The sequence below is a fragment of the Brachionichthys hirsutus genome, unplaced genomic scaffold, assembly GCF_040956055.1.
Source record: "Brachionichthys hirsutus isolate HB-005 unplaced genomic scaffold, CSIRO-AGI_Bhir_v1 contig_1051, whole genome shotgun sequence".
NCBI lineage: Eukaryota > Metazoa > Chordata > Actinopteri > Lophiiformes > Brachionichthyidae > Brachionichthys > Brachionichthys hirsutus.
In genome coordinates this window covers 80,233-101,132 of record NW_027180370.1, presented here as the reverse complement: position 1 = coordinate 101,132, position 20,900 = coordinate 80,233, and the positions used below count along the sequence as shown (strand labels likewise).

At 39.0% G+C, this 20,900-nt stretch overlaps 1 protein-coding gene across 1 annotated transcript in view; it reads left to right on the top strand.

Annotated features, from left to right (window-relative positions):
• LOC137914152 (neuronal growth regulator 1-like) overlaps positions 1-20,900 on the top strand; it is a 101,744-nt gene that overhangs the window by 45,987 nt on the left and 34,857 nt on the right. Inside the window, exons 3-4 of the mRNA XM_068757758.1 lie at positions 5,909-6,034; positions 14,921-15,052. Coding sequence (XP_068613859.1) covers positions 5,909-6,034; positions 14,921-15,052 — 258 coding nt within the window. The remainder of the gene's footprint in view (positions 1-5,908; positions 6,035-14,920; positions 15,053-20,900) is intronic.

The following is a 20,900-nucleotide window of genomic DNA, read 5'->3' as shown; positions in this document are numbered from 1 at the left end:
GGTAGCTTATCTGTGAATTACATGTTCTCCCATTGAAGATTAATTACCTCACAAGGTTTTCTGAAAAGTTCATTTTCAATTGATTTCCCCTAATTTATGAATTCCCAAGAAGGGCTTGGAATTGGAAACAAGCTCTATACTATCACACTTTATGCATCGTTAACCTCAGGGGAAATCGTTCTTCTTATGTATCAGTCATGACATTTTTGGAAGTGTATTATTTTTGGACCATTAGGTCTTGACAGGAATATTATCATAAATGAATGGTAAATCACAACTGGAAATACAGTGGCATTTCTAGGTTTGTGAAATGTGAAAAAAGCTATCTACAACCGGGAAATTCCGGGAGTTTCCTGCATGCCCAATAATGAATCGTTTAATTATCTTGAGAGTTCATCACCCTGATCAGCTCAATATCTACAAATCTGACTTATTTAAAGAAGCAAGTGGGATCAATCACCATAGCCATGAACTGCCATATGGTAACAATTGTTGCTAGAGTATCGGACATGTATCGGACATGCCCAGTTTATCTTGGATTGCAGTTATAGTTATCAGCATAGATTAATCTGGGATAAAAGTATACCAGGTGCTTTTACATTGATCCGTTGTTGTGTTGACACGCATTACAGTAATGCAACAAGAATAACAACCTCATTTCACATGCACAAATAACCACCACAGAGAAATCCTGCGTCAAATGCAGATTTTGTTATTTATTTTTATCAAGTATAGCAATTGCAGACACACCATATCATCATACTTTACTGTCCCCACACTATCACACACTGCCATTGGACCCTGAGGCTAATTTCTGCAGTACATTAATAGGGAAAATCACTGGATTCATCTTTTCCAATGATGCCATTATAGAATAATGTTCATCAGCTAATGCGCTCTTGCTGAGAGTGTATTTGTGTCTTTAGCCATTTACTGTCTGCTCCAACTCCCCATATCTCAATTCTGTATTAATCTATCTAACATCTAAGCCATAAGGAGATCTGAGAATATGAAGATGCCAAACACAGCCGGTTGATGAGGTTTTATGTCTTGTCCCTGCTATTCCAGCACTTAGTCCACCTCCTTTCTTTGCTGCTGGGCTCAAATAAAATGGAAGGAAAAGAAAACATCTTTGTTTTTCCTCAACACTTTATTGCTTTTTATTTTTGGCATGTGGTTGTGTCTTTTTTGAGGGGGGGGGGGTGATTGAGATTGATATGTTTAATAACACTATGAGAGAGCTGCAGGTGATATTGGAAGTATTGTATCAAGTATCAAATATTGTGCCTTGACTGTAAGAACACTTCACAATCACGCCTTGAATCCATAGGGTCAAATGTTTTGTCAAATAACCATCCAAATAACTACAGATTTCTATTTCTACTTCAGTTAACTATTCCCGAATTTAAGTGCAATTAATTATGTGTGCCTGCTTTATGAGAGTGCAAATGGAGGCAATCCCTTTGAGTAATGCAATCAGTCACTGTTGATGTTGCGTTTCTGTGTCTGCCACCTCATTAACGGACTGGAATTTTGTTAGATTTTGCTGCCTGTAGTGAGGAAAAAGATGTAAACCTTAAGGAATAGCTGTATGGAAACGGTCTCATTATTGAGCTGTATATTATGCCTTAAGCACACAGGCATGTTTACAGGTAAATTATCATCTGCCCGTATCAGTATCATGTTTAACAACCTGCAATTTAGGAAATTTAGAGTAGGCATTTATGAAATTGCAGGGATCATTTCAAATATCTCTGGTTTACTGGTTTATCCGCAAAAGCGAAACTCAAATCTGCTTCTAATCCAATTTCAAATTGCAACTTGTTGTTGATGTCCTCAGATCAGTAATCATCAGCCTTTTAATTTCTGTAGGACGATGGATGGTAGACAACAGAGGATTTGAATTACAGCAAATGAAGGTGGAATTAGTTGATTAATTGACGAGTCAAATCAAGTTGCTACCCTCACTAGTTGTCTCCAGAATAACGCAAGTTCAATGCATTCTAATTCTATTAATGTAGAATTGTAGAGAGAGCCATTTCTAAAACTAAGTGTATTGTGGACTTCAAAATGGACCAGAAGGTGTTACATTTGTGCTTTGGGTTGCTTAAAATAATGGTCAGAATTTTGATTCAGGAGACATTGCTGAATTCTGAAGCATAATTATTTTTGTACACTTTGCAAGACGAACGCTGCTTGGTTTGCGTGAGACGTCGAGTGTATGGAGATTTATGGACAATAGTCACAAATTTCCATTAATGGTGAATAACAAATATTCTGTCAAACACAAGAAGTAGGACTATTTCATTAATGCTACTAAGGTGCTATGTCAAACACATCATTAGTATTCCCTGCCTCTGCTGTCCCCAGTTAGCTTTGAGTTAAGGCCTAACTTTACAGTAAACATTTGAAAAACATAGTGATGCAAATATGCACTGAAATGTCATTTATTCTGAGTCAAATCTTTTATTAAAAAGGTTTAACATCTGAAATGAATATTAATAACATATAACTGTCCCAATCTGATTTCACAGTGTTATTAGATAATGCGATTTTGGATGGCGTCACGTGGCTCTAATATATGCTGTATTTATTTTGGACTTTTAGGCTGGTCAACCAGTTCAAGTTTAAACTTCTGATTAAACAGCATGGAAGTAAGCCCTTAGGAACATCCTTTCTGCTTTCCATTACAACAGGTTGCTGAGCTCTCCCTTTTTGTTCTAATTGGAAAGCTGGATGGCAGTTGGTTTAAACCAGTAATAGTGTCCTGCAAATTAGCAGAAGTCGTCCTGGAGATGGCCTGTCAGAATTTTCAAAGTAGCAGTAGAAACCCAGTGCATTTATGTAGTGGAGCTGTAAACAGTTCCTTAATTCAAGGAGGCATCATTTGAGGTGCACTTTTTCACCGAAGGAGACTGCAAGTCAGGCAATGATGCCACTCAGAAGATCAGCTGAAGCAGCTCGTTATCAATGCCTCCTGCAGGGACTGAGGAGGGAAATTAGAGATGAATGGCCAAACATGACAATCGTAACATTGATAATGAATTAGCGTGTAAAGAAACAAAACGCTGTGTGTATGCATGACTTCTAATATCATGCTGTCATAGGTAGGTACACAGTCAAGACTGGCTCTCGTGCTTCATGAAGTGGAGGTTATGGTATAATGTGGGACACTCCAAAAGAAGCAGCCCCACAAAAATGATAGTAATGGGCTTTCCAGGCTTTCAAGGTAATATGCCAACTAAGAAATTTGCAACCAATTTTCACAGCAAGGTCTGAAAGATTTTTCATCACAGGGCTCTCCATTACTGTGAATAATTTGCCCCTCTGACCAGAACACAATCTTTTTTAGCATGCTTGAACAAAGTACCAACTTCCAGTCTTGTTTTCAGTAATATGTACTTGTCACTATATTCCCCTCACATTAAAATTTACTATTAGATAGTATTTGATAGTTTACAAGACCTGAAAGTTTAAACAGTAACTGTAACAATTTAGGTTTTTTTATTGCATTAGAAATATCGATATACGTTGTAGCAAACAAATGGTTGGATGTGTAGAACGCAACTTGGTTGCACCAAAATCCTAATGACCCACAACAGTGTGATATTCAGAAGAACATCGTCATTGCTGATGATACACTCACACTCAACACCGGCTCCCCACAAGGATGTGTACTGAGTCCGCTCCTGTACTCTATGTATGTCCTGGTCTTCTAACACTGCGGCGGTGGTGAAGAAGGCCCAGCAGCGACTCCACTTCCTGAGGGTGCTCAGGAGGAACAACCCGGAGGAGAACACTCACTAGTTGTTAAGAACGACGAGTGTTGTGTTTGGCGACTCTCTTCTGTCTCTTCTGTTTCTTACCACAACGAGCAACGGCAGCTGCGGAGCTTCTCCCCCGGTCACGATCACACTCACAGTAACCTCGCACAACAGCTCCAGCCAGGGTAGAATTTACATAGAAATAACACATTTATGATGTAGGCCGGAAAAAAAGGAGCTTCCCCTCCTTGAATGACGAGCAGCCACCACTGATTATTGATCCTTTATTCTGCTTCCTGTGCTTGTTATTTATTCTTTCATGGAGCAGACACCGTTATACAGTGAAACATCTCAGCCATGGATCAGAGCTGAGCAACTGAAGGCTCTTCATCTGAACTTTGAAAACCTCTCAGTCCCTGCCATGGAGAGAGATAGGATCAGTAGACATCCCCAACATTTTCCATTTTGTGCTATCAGACATTGAAGAGATTTGTCAACAGTGGGGCCCTACAGCAAGTAAACACTGCAGTTTGACAAGCAATAACCTAGATTCAACATTGCCTCTGGTCCTCTGAAAGTGAAGGTCCGTCACTTTCATCTCATTTAGATCAAGATCTGTTGATCAAAATGATTCCTGTTCCCCCAGAAAACAAAATGCCTGTGAGGAGAATGTTTTCTTGTGCAGTCCCTCATATCTTTGGTAGGTTGAGACTGGGTCAATACAAGGGGTGTAAGATCATATAAAAAATGAAATAAAAAACTGGAGTGTTGCAATGTCATGTTTTGTGATAGTATATTCATAATAACACTGTGTCAACTTTACAATTCTGGTTTTAGTTCAACTTTCATGGGCTTTTCCATGTTACTCGCATCTTTATTGTTTGGGTTTATCAATATTATATTAAGTCTTGCATTCCTGTCCAAGAAGTCATTATCTTAACACTGACAATGTTATGAGATTTTTTCCCTCTTTCCCTTACACAAACATGATTTGTGATAGATAGAAGATAGATGATAGACAGAAGACAAGATCATGAGATTAAAGTCATCCTTAAACTAATTAAACTGTCACTTAATAGTGTAATTTTCATTTTCATACTGTATGTTCATACTGTATCAGCATCCTCTGTATTGGTGAGAACCGAGTTCAATGACAAATGAGAACACGTTACCCCAGAAACGGAACCTAAAATAATTGAATTCACCTTTTCAGCTCAATTTTCTGGTGGGCAGGATGGATTAGAGATCTTGAATCCCATGGCAACTGTAAGGTTATGACTTTATGACACAGCCCACTGCATGACAAGCTCCCCGAGTGATTGAGATCTTGCTGATTGCATGCACATCCCTGTGTCTGCACACATGTGCGGGGGTATTGAATGTGTCGACATGTCGTTGTGGATGACCACGTGTGTGTCTGTGTATGTCTGAGCAGCATGTAGAAACCTGAAACGGCAGACCTCCACCAGGATTGCCCAGAAGCATTTTGCATTATGGTGGTACATGTTGTCCAGCAGTGAGTGCTGATGGGATACCTTTTATAGCTTTGTTTTATTGCAAATGTACTTTTTTTTATATATATACACAGCTACCCTATAGCCCAAAGTATAACCCTCTAGCAGACCCATGAATCACTGCCAGATTGCATCCATTTGGTATGTGATTTAAAAATGTTTTGCTTTGTTCCTATGAATAGATGTTTCAAGCAACTGAGCCAATCGAGACCTTTGTTGATGGGACTAACTGTTCCAAGCACTGTCATGAAATATTAAACATAGTAACAGGCAGCAGTTTAATCATTGATCAGACAGGTTATTCTTGCTCTTTGAGACTGTAAATTGAAGACCAATGTCTGGGTCTGTGCTATATGGGATAACTTGTGTCGGCACTTAGAGTGTGTTGAATTGAATTAAAATTGATGCATATTAATTGTGTTAGTGATGCTTTAATTTTGAGATATCTGAGCAAGCTACTTTATCAAACATTTTATTTAACAAGACACAAATATTATTGGATATACGCTACATACACTTTGCCTCATTAGGGTCATTTCAGTGAAGTATGTGTTTCATCTACTATATGAACTATATGTTGTACATTTCAAATGCTAACCTTGTTTATGTATTTTCAACTCTCTTTTCCAGTTCCTCCCAAAATATATGACATTTCTTCCGATTTCACGGTGAACGAGGGCGGCAATGTGTCACTCATCTGTACAGCCAGTGGGAAACCTGAGCCAACCATTTCCTGGAGACACATAACCCCATTAGGTGAGTTCACCTAACATCTCGTAAACCTATGCTACTGGATGGAGGAATGAATACATAGAGAGAGGAAATGAGGAGGCATCGACAGGATCAATAGGTGATAGACCAGAGACAACAGAGGATCGGTCAGTATGTGGAAGACAGAGGGACAGAAGGGAAGATTGGCGGGCTGGAACTAGAGATGGAGGTTTGGATGGATTTGTGAAAGAAGGTGTGATGAAATTGGTGATGATTTGATACCCATATACTTTATATATATTTTTCTCTGCTCCATCCATCCATCCATCCATTGGTATACTGTAGACAGAGACAGAAAGCATGCACATTAGATGTGAGCATGTAAACATGTAAATTCACCAACCATATCAAAAATAAGATAACCATTATCTTTTAAAGTATCATCACCCATAATCTGTCAATCTCTTCAAATGTTGTACTTTGGCATTTTAAAAGGAGACACTTCAAGCAAGTTGAACAACAAAAGATACCCTTGTTTTCTGCCATAGGCATAAGGCAGTAGTTCATGTTTCATCAGAGCCCATTTTGCAATAACAAACCTGTTGAGTATTGAGGATGTCTCATGTCTCCAGCGAGAACACTGGCTTGCCTTGGCACTTTCTAATTGATCATTTAAAGTGCATTAATGGAGAATATCTCTATTGTTGTCAATGTAATTTATTTAGGTAGCTTCTAGTCAGAGTGCAATCTGTCAGCAGTTTGAATGCTGAATCCTCCCTTTGAAAACTCATTCCACAGCATTAACAGTTGCTACAAAGCCCCCACCCAGCCACTTTGAGCTCTCCCTCATTTTCATATTAATGGATTAGAGCCTGCTTAGCTTATCTGATAACTTGTGAGGAGGACTGCATTTATCTTATGGCTGTCAAAATGCTCCTCTCTTGCACTCGCCCTCATTGGGAGTTTCCAAAAGATGATCAAAAGAGCCATCCTCCGACTCCGAGTGGCAGTCACTCATTGTACTTTGAAGTGTCCACTCTTTGAAGTGTGCCATGGAAAAAAGGATACGATGGTCCAATGAAAAGGGTCCCGGACTAAATGTAATCACAGACTGTCTCTGAGCACATCAGAAAAGAAACCATTTGCCATGGGATCCCGCAGTGGGTTATTGTGGTAAGAGTGAACTGTCCAAAGGACATGGCACAACTGAAACATTGTAATGGGTTATTGCATATCGATGGAATTCATTAAATCTGTTAGATATGGAGATCAGTCTGCTCGAGCTAGTGCTGAGGCAACGTGCGTGTGCAGTCATATGTGAATATACGGAGACCTGCAGCCACTAACGGAAATACTCAGTAGTTATCAAGACACATCGACAAAAGAAGCACATTTTTCAGGATTTTAAGAAAATGAAGAGGTTATTTGTTGCAAGGAGTAAACAGTAATGCTCCATTTAAGAACATTATGAAACTGAAAGTACAATTTAATAATAACTGATTAAATAGATATGAAACTATTGTTCAAATATGTTCACACCTTTGTTTTTTTTCTATTACACATTTTCAAATATAACTTTCCAATTAAGTTTTTTTTAAAGGTTACACAGCTTATAGGCAATGTTTTTTGATGCACATAGATAAACACATGTATTGCCAACAAAGAAAATGTATAGTAACAGGCATGTACTCGTTTTTGTCAAAACTGAATATTCATCAGTGATGTGTTGATAAGACTGGAAGAAATACCTTTTCTTGATTTGTTTGCTTTTTAATTCAAATGCTCGGGCCCAATGCACATTGCAAGTAATTTTGTAGACTGATGACTGATACAGAGTTAAAGTTAAAGCAAAAATCTAGTTAAAGTTCAAGATAAATGATGATGTATGAAGTAAAAAATTACATCATTGCAAGTTTGAGGTTAATCTTCAATTCAGTTTTTTGTTGATCTCATACAGACTGTACTGATGGTATTATTACATATCCTCCACAATAGTTTTGCTATTTGAGAATACAGGCGTTATCACTTCCGTTGACGTGAGGCCAAGCAGGTGCAATGGCTAATGGCTCAAGTTATCTTTGTCGGTCATGCTTTCCTCAACCCTCAGCCAGTTTGGGGGTGGGCTTGGCGATATTGTGCACCGTTGAAGTTCTGCTGCAGCAGTCAGTGAAGTTTGACAGAATGATAAATTGCCCTGACTGTCAAGCTCCTTTCCCACACTGACTGTTTTGTGCTTGCATTCCCCCCCATTCTTTCTCCATCCTGCCAACCAACAACCGCCAGCTAATAATAAAACTTTCTTGCACCCATTGAAGTGTGGCCATAAACCATTTATAGAGAACATAATTTGGTTTAGTGTGTTCATATAAAGTCAATGCATATTCCTCTCTTAGAGATACAAAATGAATCACGTACATGCAACTGACAGACCATCACTGTTAGAAGGAGCGGAGCCTTCCTAGTCGTAGAGCATACCCAAGTAAAAAAAAAAGTGCCTTTACTGTGAAGTGCATTATAGCTTGAATTGATTTGTGCATGATGGGGGCACTTTGGACTGGAAAGACCGCTCAGGCTCCTTTTGCATGCAGTGAAATTTGGATGTCCAAAGTTAGTGTTTAATTGTCTGTGTTCCTCAGCATTTATTCTATCTCTGACTGTTCCACTGATGCAGCTCCTGCCATGGGTTTAAAACGTGTTTTCAGTCACGTCACAGGTGAAATAAGGAATACCCTCAGAGGAACATTTGTGTTACTCCTAGAAACAACCCAGTCATTATCAGTTTAGACCTAGCATCGTTACTAGAATGTAAAACTGATCAGATATTATGTCAGCCTTTCAAGATATTGATTATGAATGCTGCTCGATGATTTGTTTCATCACTATTCTTTATCTTATATGAAGAAGGTAAAGTATAATATAATAATAAACATAACCTGCTTCCTTCCCATTGGTTGGGTGGATGGCTTTGTAAAATTGCTTTGATAAGCTTTTTTTTCCATTGAGATTTGAATCCATGGGATAGGAGTGTGACCTTTGAAAAGGTTGACTGGAATACCTATTTGATTGTTTCCTGTGATAACTCTCAACTGGCACACATTTTTCTTTCTCTTTCCAAGCAGGTAGTACCACATAACCTTCACACACTAAAACCAGCAGTTTGCATCTTATCCTCATAAGAGCTTGCTCGCTCCAGATTTGAATGGCAACATTAATTGTAGAGTGCCTCAGCCTATTTCTATGTTTCATTCCATTTTCTAACCGCTTATTCCGCTATCGGGTCGCGGGCCAAGCTGGAGCCAATCCCAGCAGTCAATGGACGAGAGGCAGGGGACACCCTGGACAAGCCGCCAGTTCATCGCAGCGCAACACGGAGACAGACAACCAGCCACACACACACTCACACCTACGGGCAATTTAGTGTCACCAATCAGCCTAGGCTGCATGTCTTTGGAGGTGGGAGGAAGCCGGAGAACCCGGAGAGAACCCACGCAGACACGGGGAGAACATGCAAACTCCTCACAGAATGGCCACAAGCCGGAGACGAACCCGCGACCATCTCGCTGTGAGGCAACAGTGCTTACCACTGCGCCCTATTTCTATGTCTATATAAAATAAAAAATATCCAAACATTACTTTATAATGTCTCTAAAAACGTTGAATCTTTCCTGTCAGGTCAAGCAGCAATGTGTTTTGGGTGTTTGTTCACCAGGTTCACTGTCAGGTTCTTTTTCACATAGTTTGCAATGAAGTGACGCACAGATCAAGTCAGACACCTGAACGTGCTTGTTTCAGTAGGAAAGGTTTGTCTCCTAATCATTGTGTTGGCCAATTTGTCAAGACCCTGAACCTAAAGCCTGAACCATGAAATAACTGCCATTCCATCATATAAAGAGAATGTATACATAACTATTTGCATACATGAGTTTTAAATTTGTTTCATTTTTGCCACATCTAGCATTTTTGTGTGTGCCAAATGCAAATGCATCTGTCTGATTGTACGAATCAGATTTTTCATGAAAGAATTATAACAATTGATGTCGCAAAAACTCCATCCATCCATCCATTTTCAACCGCTTATCCGGGGCCGGGTCGCGGGGGCAGCAGCCTAAGCAGGGAAGCCCAGACTTCCCGCTCCCCGGCCACTTCCTCTAGCTCTTCCAGGGGGATCCTGAGGCGTTCCCAGGCCAGCCGAGAGACATAGTCTCTCCAGCGTGTCCTGGGTCTTCCCCGTGGTCTCCTCCCGGTGGGACATGCCCTGAACACCTCACCAGGGAGGCGTTCAGGAGGCATCCTGAATAGATGCGCAAAAACTCATTAAATATTATACACATGCCCTTATGAGGCTTATCTACTAGAGCATAATGCATTAATCAACATACATGTGCACTGTGTCAGACTGTGAGCTGTGGAAACCTTTCATTTAGTTCTTAACTCCTGCAGCTTATTTAAAGCTAAAGTACAAGCGACAGTTCGACTTTACGACCGCCCTCATCTCACAGAGTCAGCATACGACAAAACCCTCGGAACCAATTGTCGTTGTCAGTCAACGACCCCCTGTAAAATGTATTTTAAATAGAGTACTATGATAAATACATTAATCTTCCAGTACTTGTGTTTTGTTTCCATTTGTTATTCTGTCTTTCCTACCTGATACTTTCATTCCCATAAATCATTCATCAATTGTTTTATGTTAATTCTAATTCACAACACAATATGTTTGTTTATTTGAAAGTATGCTCCTCTCTAAGCTATACATTTGTGTATGTTTTATTTTATTCGCTCTCTCAGCCCAGCTTCATCCAGCAGCTGAAAGTATGATTCATGCCTATATTTGTCCACACAGAAAGCAACGGAGATAATGCCATGGGTCACTGATGTGGCAGTACTTGCAATCAGACATGATTTAAGGCTCCTTTTTTCCTGGTACAGCTCCCTGGAATTTTAGGCCTTGAATTGACAGCCAGGGAGCAGAGAGGGGGCGTACATCAAGGCCGAGTAAGACCCTGTTTTTCAGGCATACTCTAGATTGTGTGATTCTACCCCGAGTTCTGGCCCACACCTTGGATTGGGTCAGAAGCCAACAGTACACAATGCAGCAGTGTGGGCTGTTCTCCATTTTCAGAAGTTAAAAGGATAAATTGATGTAGCAAATGCTGCTCTGTGCTATAATGGATTATTCACTGTTGCCTTCCCTATCTGTATATTGCAGCCCTGAAGGCAGTGTCCTCACAGCTCCCCTACACAATATGAGAAACTGCTTACTGCAACAGGACTCAGACAGCATTGGCACCTAATATAAAATTAACATTGTTATCATTTCTTTCATTTGCTTAGAGTGGCTAGTTTCTCAGGTTGAAGGGGTCTTTCGGCAGCGTCTCATAGTCCTCATCACACACACAAACAATTCTGGTTAGATCCCACAAACATATCTTTGTTTTTCATGTTTAGTTTGAAACTACATGTTTTACTGTAATTTAAATGGTAAATGTTGGACATTCTGTATAATGTAATTTAATGGATACATACATACATGTACATCATTGCAGTCATATAATGATCAGTGGAATTTAGTGGACTTTGCAAAGATGATTTGTGACAATTTTACATTTCTTCTCAACTTGATTAATGTTTGACCATCTCCAAGGTGTTATTCGGAACTATTTTCACACCGGAGTCCATCTTTTACTGACATCAGTTTAAATGGAATCCACCTGTGGATTTTACCAAAGAGCCCTGTTGAATGGCAGTCTCTGAGTCACGTAAAGCCTTACGTGCTAATGCAGCCATTGTAAAAGGAAAATATCAGAACCTTTATATAATGTCATAATGTACACCTGCACTTCAACTGTGATGATACATGTTTTTATCAGCTCTCAATAATTAAAAATGCATTTCCTGCGAGGAATATGTTATCAATGTTAGTAATGCATGAAAGTGCAGATTATTCCCTTTCTCTCTCAACTACATTGTTTAAATGTACAATAGATTAACATAATCCATGTTTTTTTTTATCGTCAACTCTAAAGTTCATGTATTCAAACAAACAATATTAATTCAAGTTTTTTCAACCTCTTTTCAGAAAGGTTTCGACACTTGCAAAAAAAGCATGTATATAATTTGCTTTTGGTCCCTATTAACGGGTAATATTTAGCATATTCAGGAAGCATCATCATCTTGCTCACTTGCACGTATTATATTATTTTAGATTGTGATGTCTTAACATTTCCAAATAAGGAACCTTTGTTCTCTTTTGATATATTATTTTCCCCACCTTTCTTTATTATCTACAACAGTGAAATGTTGCAATGTTTTACAAATATTTGATAAATTTAGCTTTATTTCTTCTACTTTGAAACACGTAACTGAAAATTTCAGAGAGGGTCATGCAACACCGTTAGGCAAGCAGACCACTCTGATCCGGCCACTTGGTATGGTAAATTATATTGGAAGCATCAAGCATACTCGGCCTCATGGGTCAGTGCTTTTTATTGCATAGCTCCAGTAAAATACAAAAGTGCACACAACAGATTCCCACATCCTGTGGCTCATAACTTCCCATTACTGTGAAATACTAGGGCATTGTTGCATTAAGGCCGCTGTTTAGGAAACCCATGTGGCATATCGAGGATAAATCTATATATGTCACTGTGACATAGATTGTGAAATCCTGTTGGGATGACCTGCAGACTGGATTTATTCTTGTTCACATGATTTATTGTCTTTATGTTCCCTTTTTTTTATCAGGTGTAGTGGCTGCCTAGATTTGAGCCGAACGTCAATCAAATTGTACAATAATTAATTGACAAAGAGAATTTGACAAACGATTATATATTTTAACATATTATGGCAGTTTAACCTAACTTGCTTTAAAAAGATTTAAGTTATTCCTAAAAAGAATTTCCCGCTGTGCATTGAAAAGATTTCTGATGGAGTGAAATGTCCACCTGCTGAGCCCCCATAATGAGTGAATTTTAAATCCTTAATTACAAACCCGTTTGCCATGTCTTTTCCATGGCTCTGACTCTCACTATCTCGGTTCTCCTATGGCTGCTCACTAAACAATAGAGTGGAACAATTTACACAGCAAACTAGTATTTGAAGTCATATTCAATTTAAATGTTTTCAAATATCATGGAATAAATTGCCAGAAAACGGTCCCTTCTTTCTGCCTGACAGATTATACCCTTTCTCTTCCAGAGATCCCTCATGCCAGCATCTTTTGAATAAAGTTCTTTCATTTCTTAATTTATGCTTTCCTGCATACCAAAGAAATTCCCTGGAATGCTGTTATATATGTTTAAGATATATATACAAAGTACATATGTTTTTATACCTGTTTATTACTTCGGTAGAGTTACACATGCAGGTTGCTTAGTATGTGCAAATCCCTGTTACTTTTGACATCCAACTTGCACTGCACCATTTAAGCACCATACTGACACTCTTCTGCACATCCCCTCCTACATCATTGGGATTAAATTTAAAAAAGGAAAACTGCTAGCAATGATTAAATACCACTTTAATGATGCAGAGCCCAGCCATGAGGCGTGCACCGCCACTAAAATGGAGCTCTTTGTGTTATGTCTCTATCCCTGTGCTCTCCTGGCATAGTAATGTTTTTTTCCGACTACATCCAATGCTTGCGTGTGGATCAATTTTTCAGACATTTTTCTACGCTCTTTTTTCAATATCTTTGCCAAGACCTTGTTGTCACTGCCACAACAGCTTACTAGTTTGGATCTAAAATCCCACCAGGGTCACAAGATAAGCAAATAGCTTTAACAAGTATTCGACTCACTCGCAGGGGAGATTCTTAATTGTGTGTTTCCTCTGTGACTTTTAAAGACATTCACACAGCATTCATTCGAAACCACCATTACTTCATGTACGCAGTTCTATAAAGAAGCTTTGGACACACTCCTTGTTTGTCATATTGTTACGTGTATCTCTGTTTCACATCTCAAATGAAATTCCACATAAAGCAAAGGCAACTTGTGTAAACAACTCATTGCTTTGCTGCACGACCCAGTCGCCCTTGAGCTTCAACTCACAGACCAATGGCCTGACACTTCCCTTAAGAATGTTCCGGTGCGTAGCAGAATTCCAGTTGATTTCAAGTTGTTTGGCTCCAAAGCAGCAAAGCGTTCCAACAAGATTTCACTTCCCCCTCCATGCTTGACCTTAGGTGAAATGTTATCTGTGCAACACTTGGTTAGTTTTTTTGCCAGAAGTATCCGGATCCCTGTTGTCCAAGCAATTCAGCTTTTGACTCATCAGTCGATTGAATATTCTTTCAAAGGTCTTCAAAATGTGTTAAAAGTGAGAATGCTAGAATATTCGAATTTTTTGTGTATTCTTCTTGGTAAGAGCATTTTGAATACTGAAGCCATGAACTCAGATCTTCACTTTTCCAGTTCAATATATTTCAGTCACCTTCTCCCTCATCTCTTCTGGAATGTCTTGATTTGCGGAGAAACTTACATAGAACTACATAAAATGCATGTTTTTGGGCAATGTGTGAAAAACAGCAGGTCACAAATTGAGTACAAACAACAAACTACTTCATACAGTATTGACAAAATGTGTATGTAAGGCACGTGTGTATGTGTGTGTGTGTGTGTGTTTTTGTGTTCTGGTGGGTTGGCAGAAGATAATGTACAGTCTCACTGTGCGGGCCCAAATTTACTTTGGTAAAACTTCTTCCCTAATGAAATTAAAACTTTCATTTTGTATTTACTCTGATTGATTTTGATTTATATTAAATTGTGATTGTAAATTAGACACACTTTAGTTTGAGATAAGCACAAAAATGGAAGCAATAAGAAGAGCAATCCAGTGCTGTCTTCTGGTTCTTTGTGCACGTTGTCTTTGTGTCTCTATTCTTTTTGTCCACTTTGTAAGTACTTCATTTTTCTTTCTTTCTATTTCCAGCCAAGAAGTATGACATTGGCAAATATCTTAACATCACTGACATCACAAGGGATCAGGCTGGAGACTATGAATGCAGCGCTTTAAATGACATCGCCTCTCCTGACACCAACACAGTAAAAGTCACAGTCAACTGTAAGTATATCACCTTCTTGGGTTTCTTTTTCACATTAGCCTTGCAGATGCATGTAAGACCTGCAGAGACAATTCACTGATACCAGTATCATGTCCCTGATGGTGCACTTCGAGAAAGTTTACCATCTATAAGCTTGAAAAAGTTCAACCTGGAACTTGATGTGTATTCATATTTTATGTGAGAATTCCCTTTTTGTCTGTGCAAGCAGCTGATTAATTCACTGTCTGACTGTACCAAGCACTATTCCATTATCCAGGTAATGAGTCTTTCAAAAGTGTGAGGAGACAGTAATGAGGAACAGGGGCATTAACAAATTATACAGGGCTTGGTTATCGTGGTCACATGGAAATCACCACTCAAAGGTAGGACCAGAATTGGGAGTCTGACAATTACTGTCATTGTCTCTGTTTTTGAAAGTACTTCTTTATTTTACTGTGCATAGAGATTTTTGCATCGATGCCCTCTGTGCTAAATAAGGCAGCCACAGAGGGGAGAGGAGTGAAGGAAAAAGGTAATTGTTCAACTTTTCTGATGCAAGATTTAAGAAATGGTTATGGGGTTTTTTTATACACAGATTTTTCAAATCTTCACAAACTTTAAAAGTTTGAGTCCAATAATGTATTTTCACCTCTCTGCATAATATAACTTTCATTCTGGTTTCATTATGAAACAAAGTGTAATGGCCATTATTCCTGTGTAATGCGTGGTTCTAATGCGCTGGGACTGAGTAGAGTGTTAGAGACAAGTTATTTATAGCTCCACTGAGACATGGGTTCGAGAGTAAAAAATAACTAGAACTTTGAGTGGTGGTGTTTTATCTGGCCAAAAAGAGGGGATATTTGCGATGATTGATAAGGGATGTCATTGTCAGACAGCAAATTGCAAAGTGATTGAACAGGGATATGTGGGCTAGTCTTCAAATGAAGTGAACTGATTTAGCGGGACTTTTCTTTGCTTTCAGATCAAGTCACAACAGCTTGATCACCAGAGTGATACTTCGGATGAGAGTATGGTGTAGTTTGTCAAGTGCTAAGGCAGGATTTGCCCAGAGTTATCTGAAGCAGAGCCACAGAGCCGTTTCTGTCATTGACCAGCTTCTCATGCTCTGTTGTTGATATGAACCATGGAAGTGCATTCAGTGCAAGAAGCTATAAATTGATTTATGAAAAACCTTTATTATTTATCTTAATTGTATAGTTCATATAATTATTTAGGTTAAGCAGATAACAATTTGCTTCACTTCTGACAGAAAATAGTCTTTAATAAAAAAAAATGACATTGCTGTATAGCAGCGGTGTCAAACCTATTTTCTCTAAGGCCCACATTAGCATTATGTTTGCCCTCCAAAGGCCAAATGTAAACCGTAACACAGTAAAAAATGTGTACAATAAAATATTCAGTTTTGATATCACCTTTTTAAAAGGTCGTGACTTAAAAATTGTTAGCGATAAAGCCATACTGTAAATGAGAAAAATCCCAAGTATGGACCAAAGTTTGTGATGGGAATAAATTAATACATCTAATATTATTAATTATTAATCAAATGCAATCATTTGAATGGATAAAGATAACAAAGATAATCAATACAAAATAAAACCAAAAAGCCACCACCTTGTCTTGTCATGGACATGCGCAAACCAAAAAAAACAACCGAAGTGGGCAAGATAAAGAACATTCCCCGAGTCAATGCCGCGGAAAAGATATCACTTTCAGAATCAGCACTGGACAGCTCCACATATGGCCGACTACCTATGGAGCTGCCCAGTGCTGATCTTGAGCACCATATGTAGCTGGCTACATATTGAACTGTCCAGTGCTGAAGTTCACATTCAGGATCAGCACTGGACAGCTCCATATATAGCCGACTACCTATGGAGCTGTCTCGTGCTCATCCTGAGCGCCATATGTCGCAGGGATCAACATGTCAGCATATGCTGGAAAAAACAAAAACGTTCAAATAACTTTCAATAGTCACCGCCAGCAGATTATTCATTTCCTGACTGCAGCGTGTTGCTATTGTTATTGCCATGTTGTGGAATTTTTCCGTTTGATCAGTTCACTACTTAAGTTACAAACATTGCATATTCAATTGTATAGTTGTAAAAATATATGGATAGATTATTGCTGTTATTATAACATAAATCCTTTCAAATGATCAGGTTAAGAATACCACACTACGCCATTGATCAATAAGCAAACTTATTCAAGTAAATATTAAATAATAAATAAAGAAAAATATCATCCAACACAAGTTATGACATTAAGTTTGTTCAAAACTCTTTTGTCACAGTTGAGAGGGGCATAACTGCAGTACAACCAACAAATGTGGGCTGTTAAGAACATGTGTGACAGATGCAGCATTTTACAAAAACAAATGTCTGCACACAGCTCTCGCGGGCCACAAACAAATGACTTGGAGGGCCACATTTGGCCCCCAGGCCTTGAGTTTGACATGTGCTGTATCGGCTGTAAACTCTCACGCATTGCTTCTGACTTCTGTACTGCTCGGCAGAGATTCTCTCTACATCCAGCCTAGTTGCGACACACCAAAGACCTTTCATTGAAATGCTTTGAAGTATTATATTGATAATATAAGCAATTTAACATACAAAAGCAGCAACTGAATCCTAACAGAATGTCCTAATAATACAGGACAATGAACACCATAATCTCCTTTCAGGAAATGAAAACACCCTTTTGCAAGATATGACAATAGATATTTTCTAATTGACCAATGGATATTTCTGAACCTGAGGTGTGGGTGAAATGTCAGAACCAGTAAAGCAGCATGTACTTCTAAATCGTGTCTGGGCCCATTATCATTAAAGATGGTTTATATGCTTAAAAACAGTGCTTTTTTTTTTACAGTCCAGTGACACATTTGGCATGTCTCTTGACAAATCTTTGCACATTTGTCTTCAGTAATTACTTCATGGAGGTGATAGAGCAGCCTGTGTCTCCACTGAGTGTAAATCTCACAGCTTCCTTCCATTGAATGTATAAATATTTCATAATGTCTGGCACCCTGTTTGAGCTATGGCCAACATTCAGCTGCACAGAGTCAGACTTTCCTGGCCTCACAAGCCCCTTATGGATGAAAAGTCCAATGTTTTATTGGGTCTGTTTAGCAGTTATAGCCCTTGGAAACTACAATACCTAAAAAAAAAAAATGCTGCTGTCTGTAATGCAGAACAAAGTGAATTTGCATGTTGACATCTTTTTATGGCAATAAGAGGTATCTGTTCAAAAGTCATAGCTGAGTTACTCACTTCATGTTTAAATCATCAAAAGTTATCATTGTGCATAATAAATCATTGTGTATTTCGTGGCACTTGCTTTATCCATCTTCTCACTATATGGAGACTCAGTATTGCAATGTGCTTGTTTTCGAAGATAAGGCAGCAGAATATATTAATTATGTCCTTTGGAGCGGTTGATATGGCCACAGCAGGCAGAACCTAAGCCAGCTGGTGGCCACCCTCCATTGCCTCCTCTCCACTGCGGTGCAGTCCTTCCTCTTTGAAGGAAGAAGAAGCATTTGGACCATGTCCCAATGTGTTGCATCATTCATGCTCACCCATCAAGCTGTATTCTCTGAGAGCTCAGGAGCCCAGGGTATTGGTACGGGCTCAGTTTCCCACATTCTAAATTAAGAATAAAACGGTAGCCGACACCGCAACACAAACAAAGGAGGGTGATTACATGGCAATACGTAGGAAGTTTACTTAAGGCAATGCATTCAAAGGGTGCATGGTCTTGTAGATATTTTACTTCTGGCAGTGTCTGTTCTGTTCTCACCAACATGAATTGGGCCATTTAAAAAACAAAAAGAGAATAGAACATAAGATTCAGCTTTCATAAAAAGAACATTTGAAGATATAAGCTATCAGACTCGATCGTTAAATGAAATGCAGTCATAAACATTATTCAGCAATTACTTCTTCTTTTTCTCTTTCATCATTCTCATAAGACTAGATAGACGTGAAGGACACTGACATTTTGCGGGTTAACAATCTAGTTAATTGCATGTCCAAACAATTCCCCTCCGCTTTTAAACTGGTCATTTTTGAAACTAAGAGTATAGCTGACCTCTGGGCTAATTGCAGATTAAGGGCACTAATTAAAATAGGCAAACCAAACTAATGAAAACAAAATTAAGCTCCATCATAATAACACGAGGGCCTTCTATATCCCAGAGTCTGCCGCTTGACTTTCAGTGACATGATGAGTTACGTTTGAGTTGTTTTCATCAATTCCAGTACATGCAACCGCTGCTTGAGTTTGTGTAAGGCCAAAAAAAAATGGAATACCTTGATCGGCTCATATTAATTAGATTCCTGGAACTCCAGTGTCTTTTGTCTTTAGCCTTGTGATGATGATGGATGATTGTAGACTGAATTCTCATGAGCTAAACTCAAATGATGGCAGTCATCCAGGCGGTCACACGACAATCAGATTGTCTGAAAAGCTCAACTTGGCGAAAGAAATGATTCAGAGGTGATTTTTACCTGATGAAATTTGTTTTCTGATCCACTTTTCAGATTTACATATTCATCTTCTCTGCAGGTGGGCACCGTTATTGGCTGAAATTCTCACCACACAGTGTGACTCAAAGCCATAAATATAATTTCTAGCTGGCTTCATCAGAGGGATGGATGAAGAGAAAACAACCATGGAAAATCTCCTCATGAGATAAAAAAAAAAAAAAGCTAGTGTTTAATGAATTAACAAAGCCGCTTTGTTGTACAATAATCAGCCACAAAATGCAAAACGGCATCTATAAACTGTTTCTTTTTCAAGTTAAGAAAGTTCTGACCTTCCCCCTCCAGAGAGATTTCCACACCGACTTCATATTGAATGAATGACACGTCAGAGTTACCAGTTACTTGCTACGATAGTCATTTCTTTTGCATGAATCTGGAACTTTGGTTTAGTCCTCCTTACACACTAGCTTCTACGGGTTATTATTTTGGGATTTCTTTCAGGCTGCTTGCTTGTCTCACCACTATTCTTCATTGATGTATGGTAGAGTTCAGGTTTAAACCAGCAGAGGTGCCGCTCCATCTTCAGTATCACTTGTTTTCCTTCCTGGCAAGGTTTTTCTTGCTTTGGAGACTGAGTCTGAGTCTTATGTACGGCTTGGTTTGCCAGATATTTGTAAACCCTCTTCCTCTTCCAGTGCCCTGCAGCTGTGAATTCTGCTCACATACTCACCATGGTTGTGTTTATACAAAGAAGGGGACCTCACTTTCTCTTCTGCTTGCAGTAATTGAATAACAAAACTTTGATCACTTTTAATTAATTATGAGCATGCACAATAGAACAGTTCTAAGCAATTAAGGGGAATGTATTGACAAGTTTCTGGGCATCATTGATATGGAGGGGCATTCTGTGACTGCATTTTCCTTTAATCACCTCGTATTTTGTTTGTTCCAACCCTGCCTTTCCCTCTAAAGCGCCTGTCATCTGGCCTGTTTGGGATTCAAGCCTTGCCCTGGTATATCCACAGCATGCGCCTCTCCCTGCCCTCACAGAGCTCTTTGGGGGTGTCATAACCATCTCCAATAGATAAGAAGATAAACCTGTTTACTTGTGGTCAGGAACACTACTTCCTGGCCACCCAGCATAACAAAGTCAAGTAAAGACAAGAAAGGATACAGCTATTAAGGGAGGGAGCATGTTTGCTGTGTTTCATTTTACACTCAAAAATTTCCATAGCCTCAGTGTAGAGGTGGATCAAAGGGAGAATGAATATTCATTCCACTGTGACATGTGTTGTAGGCAGTAATTTAACATCAGACACAGAGTCTCAATTGAGCATATGACAGTTTGTCGTATGAAACACTC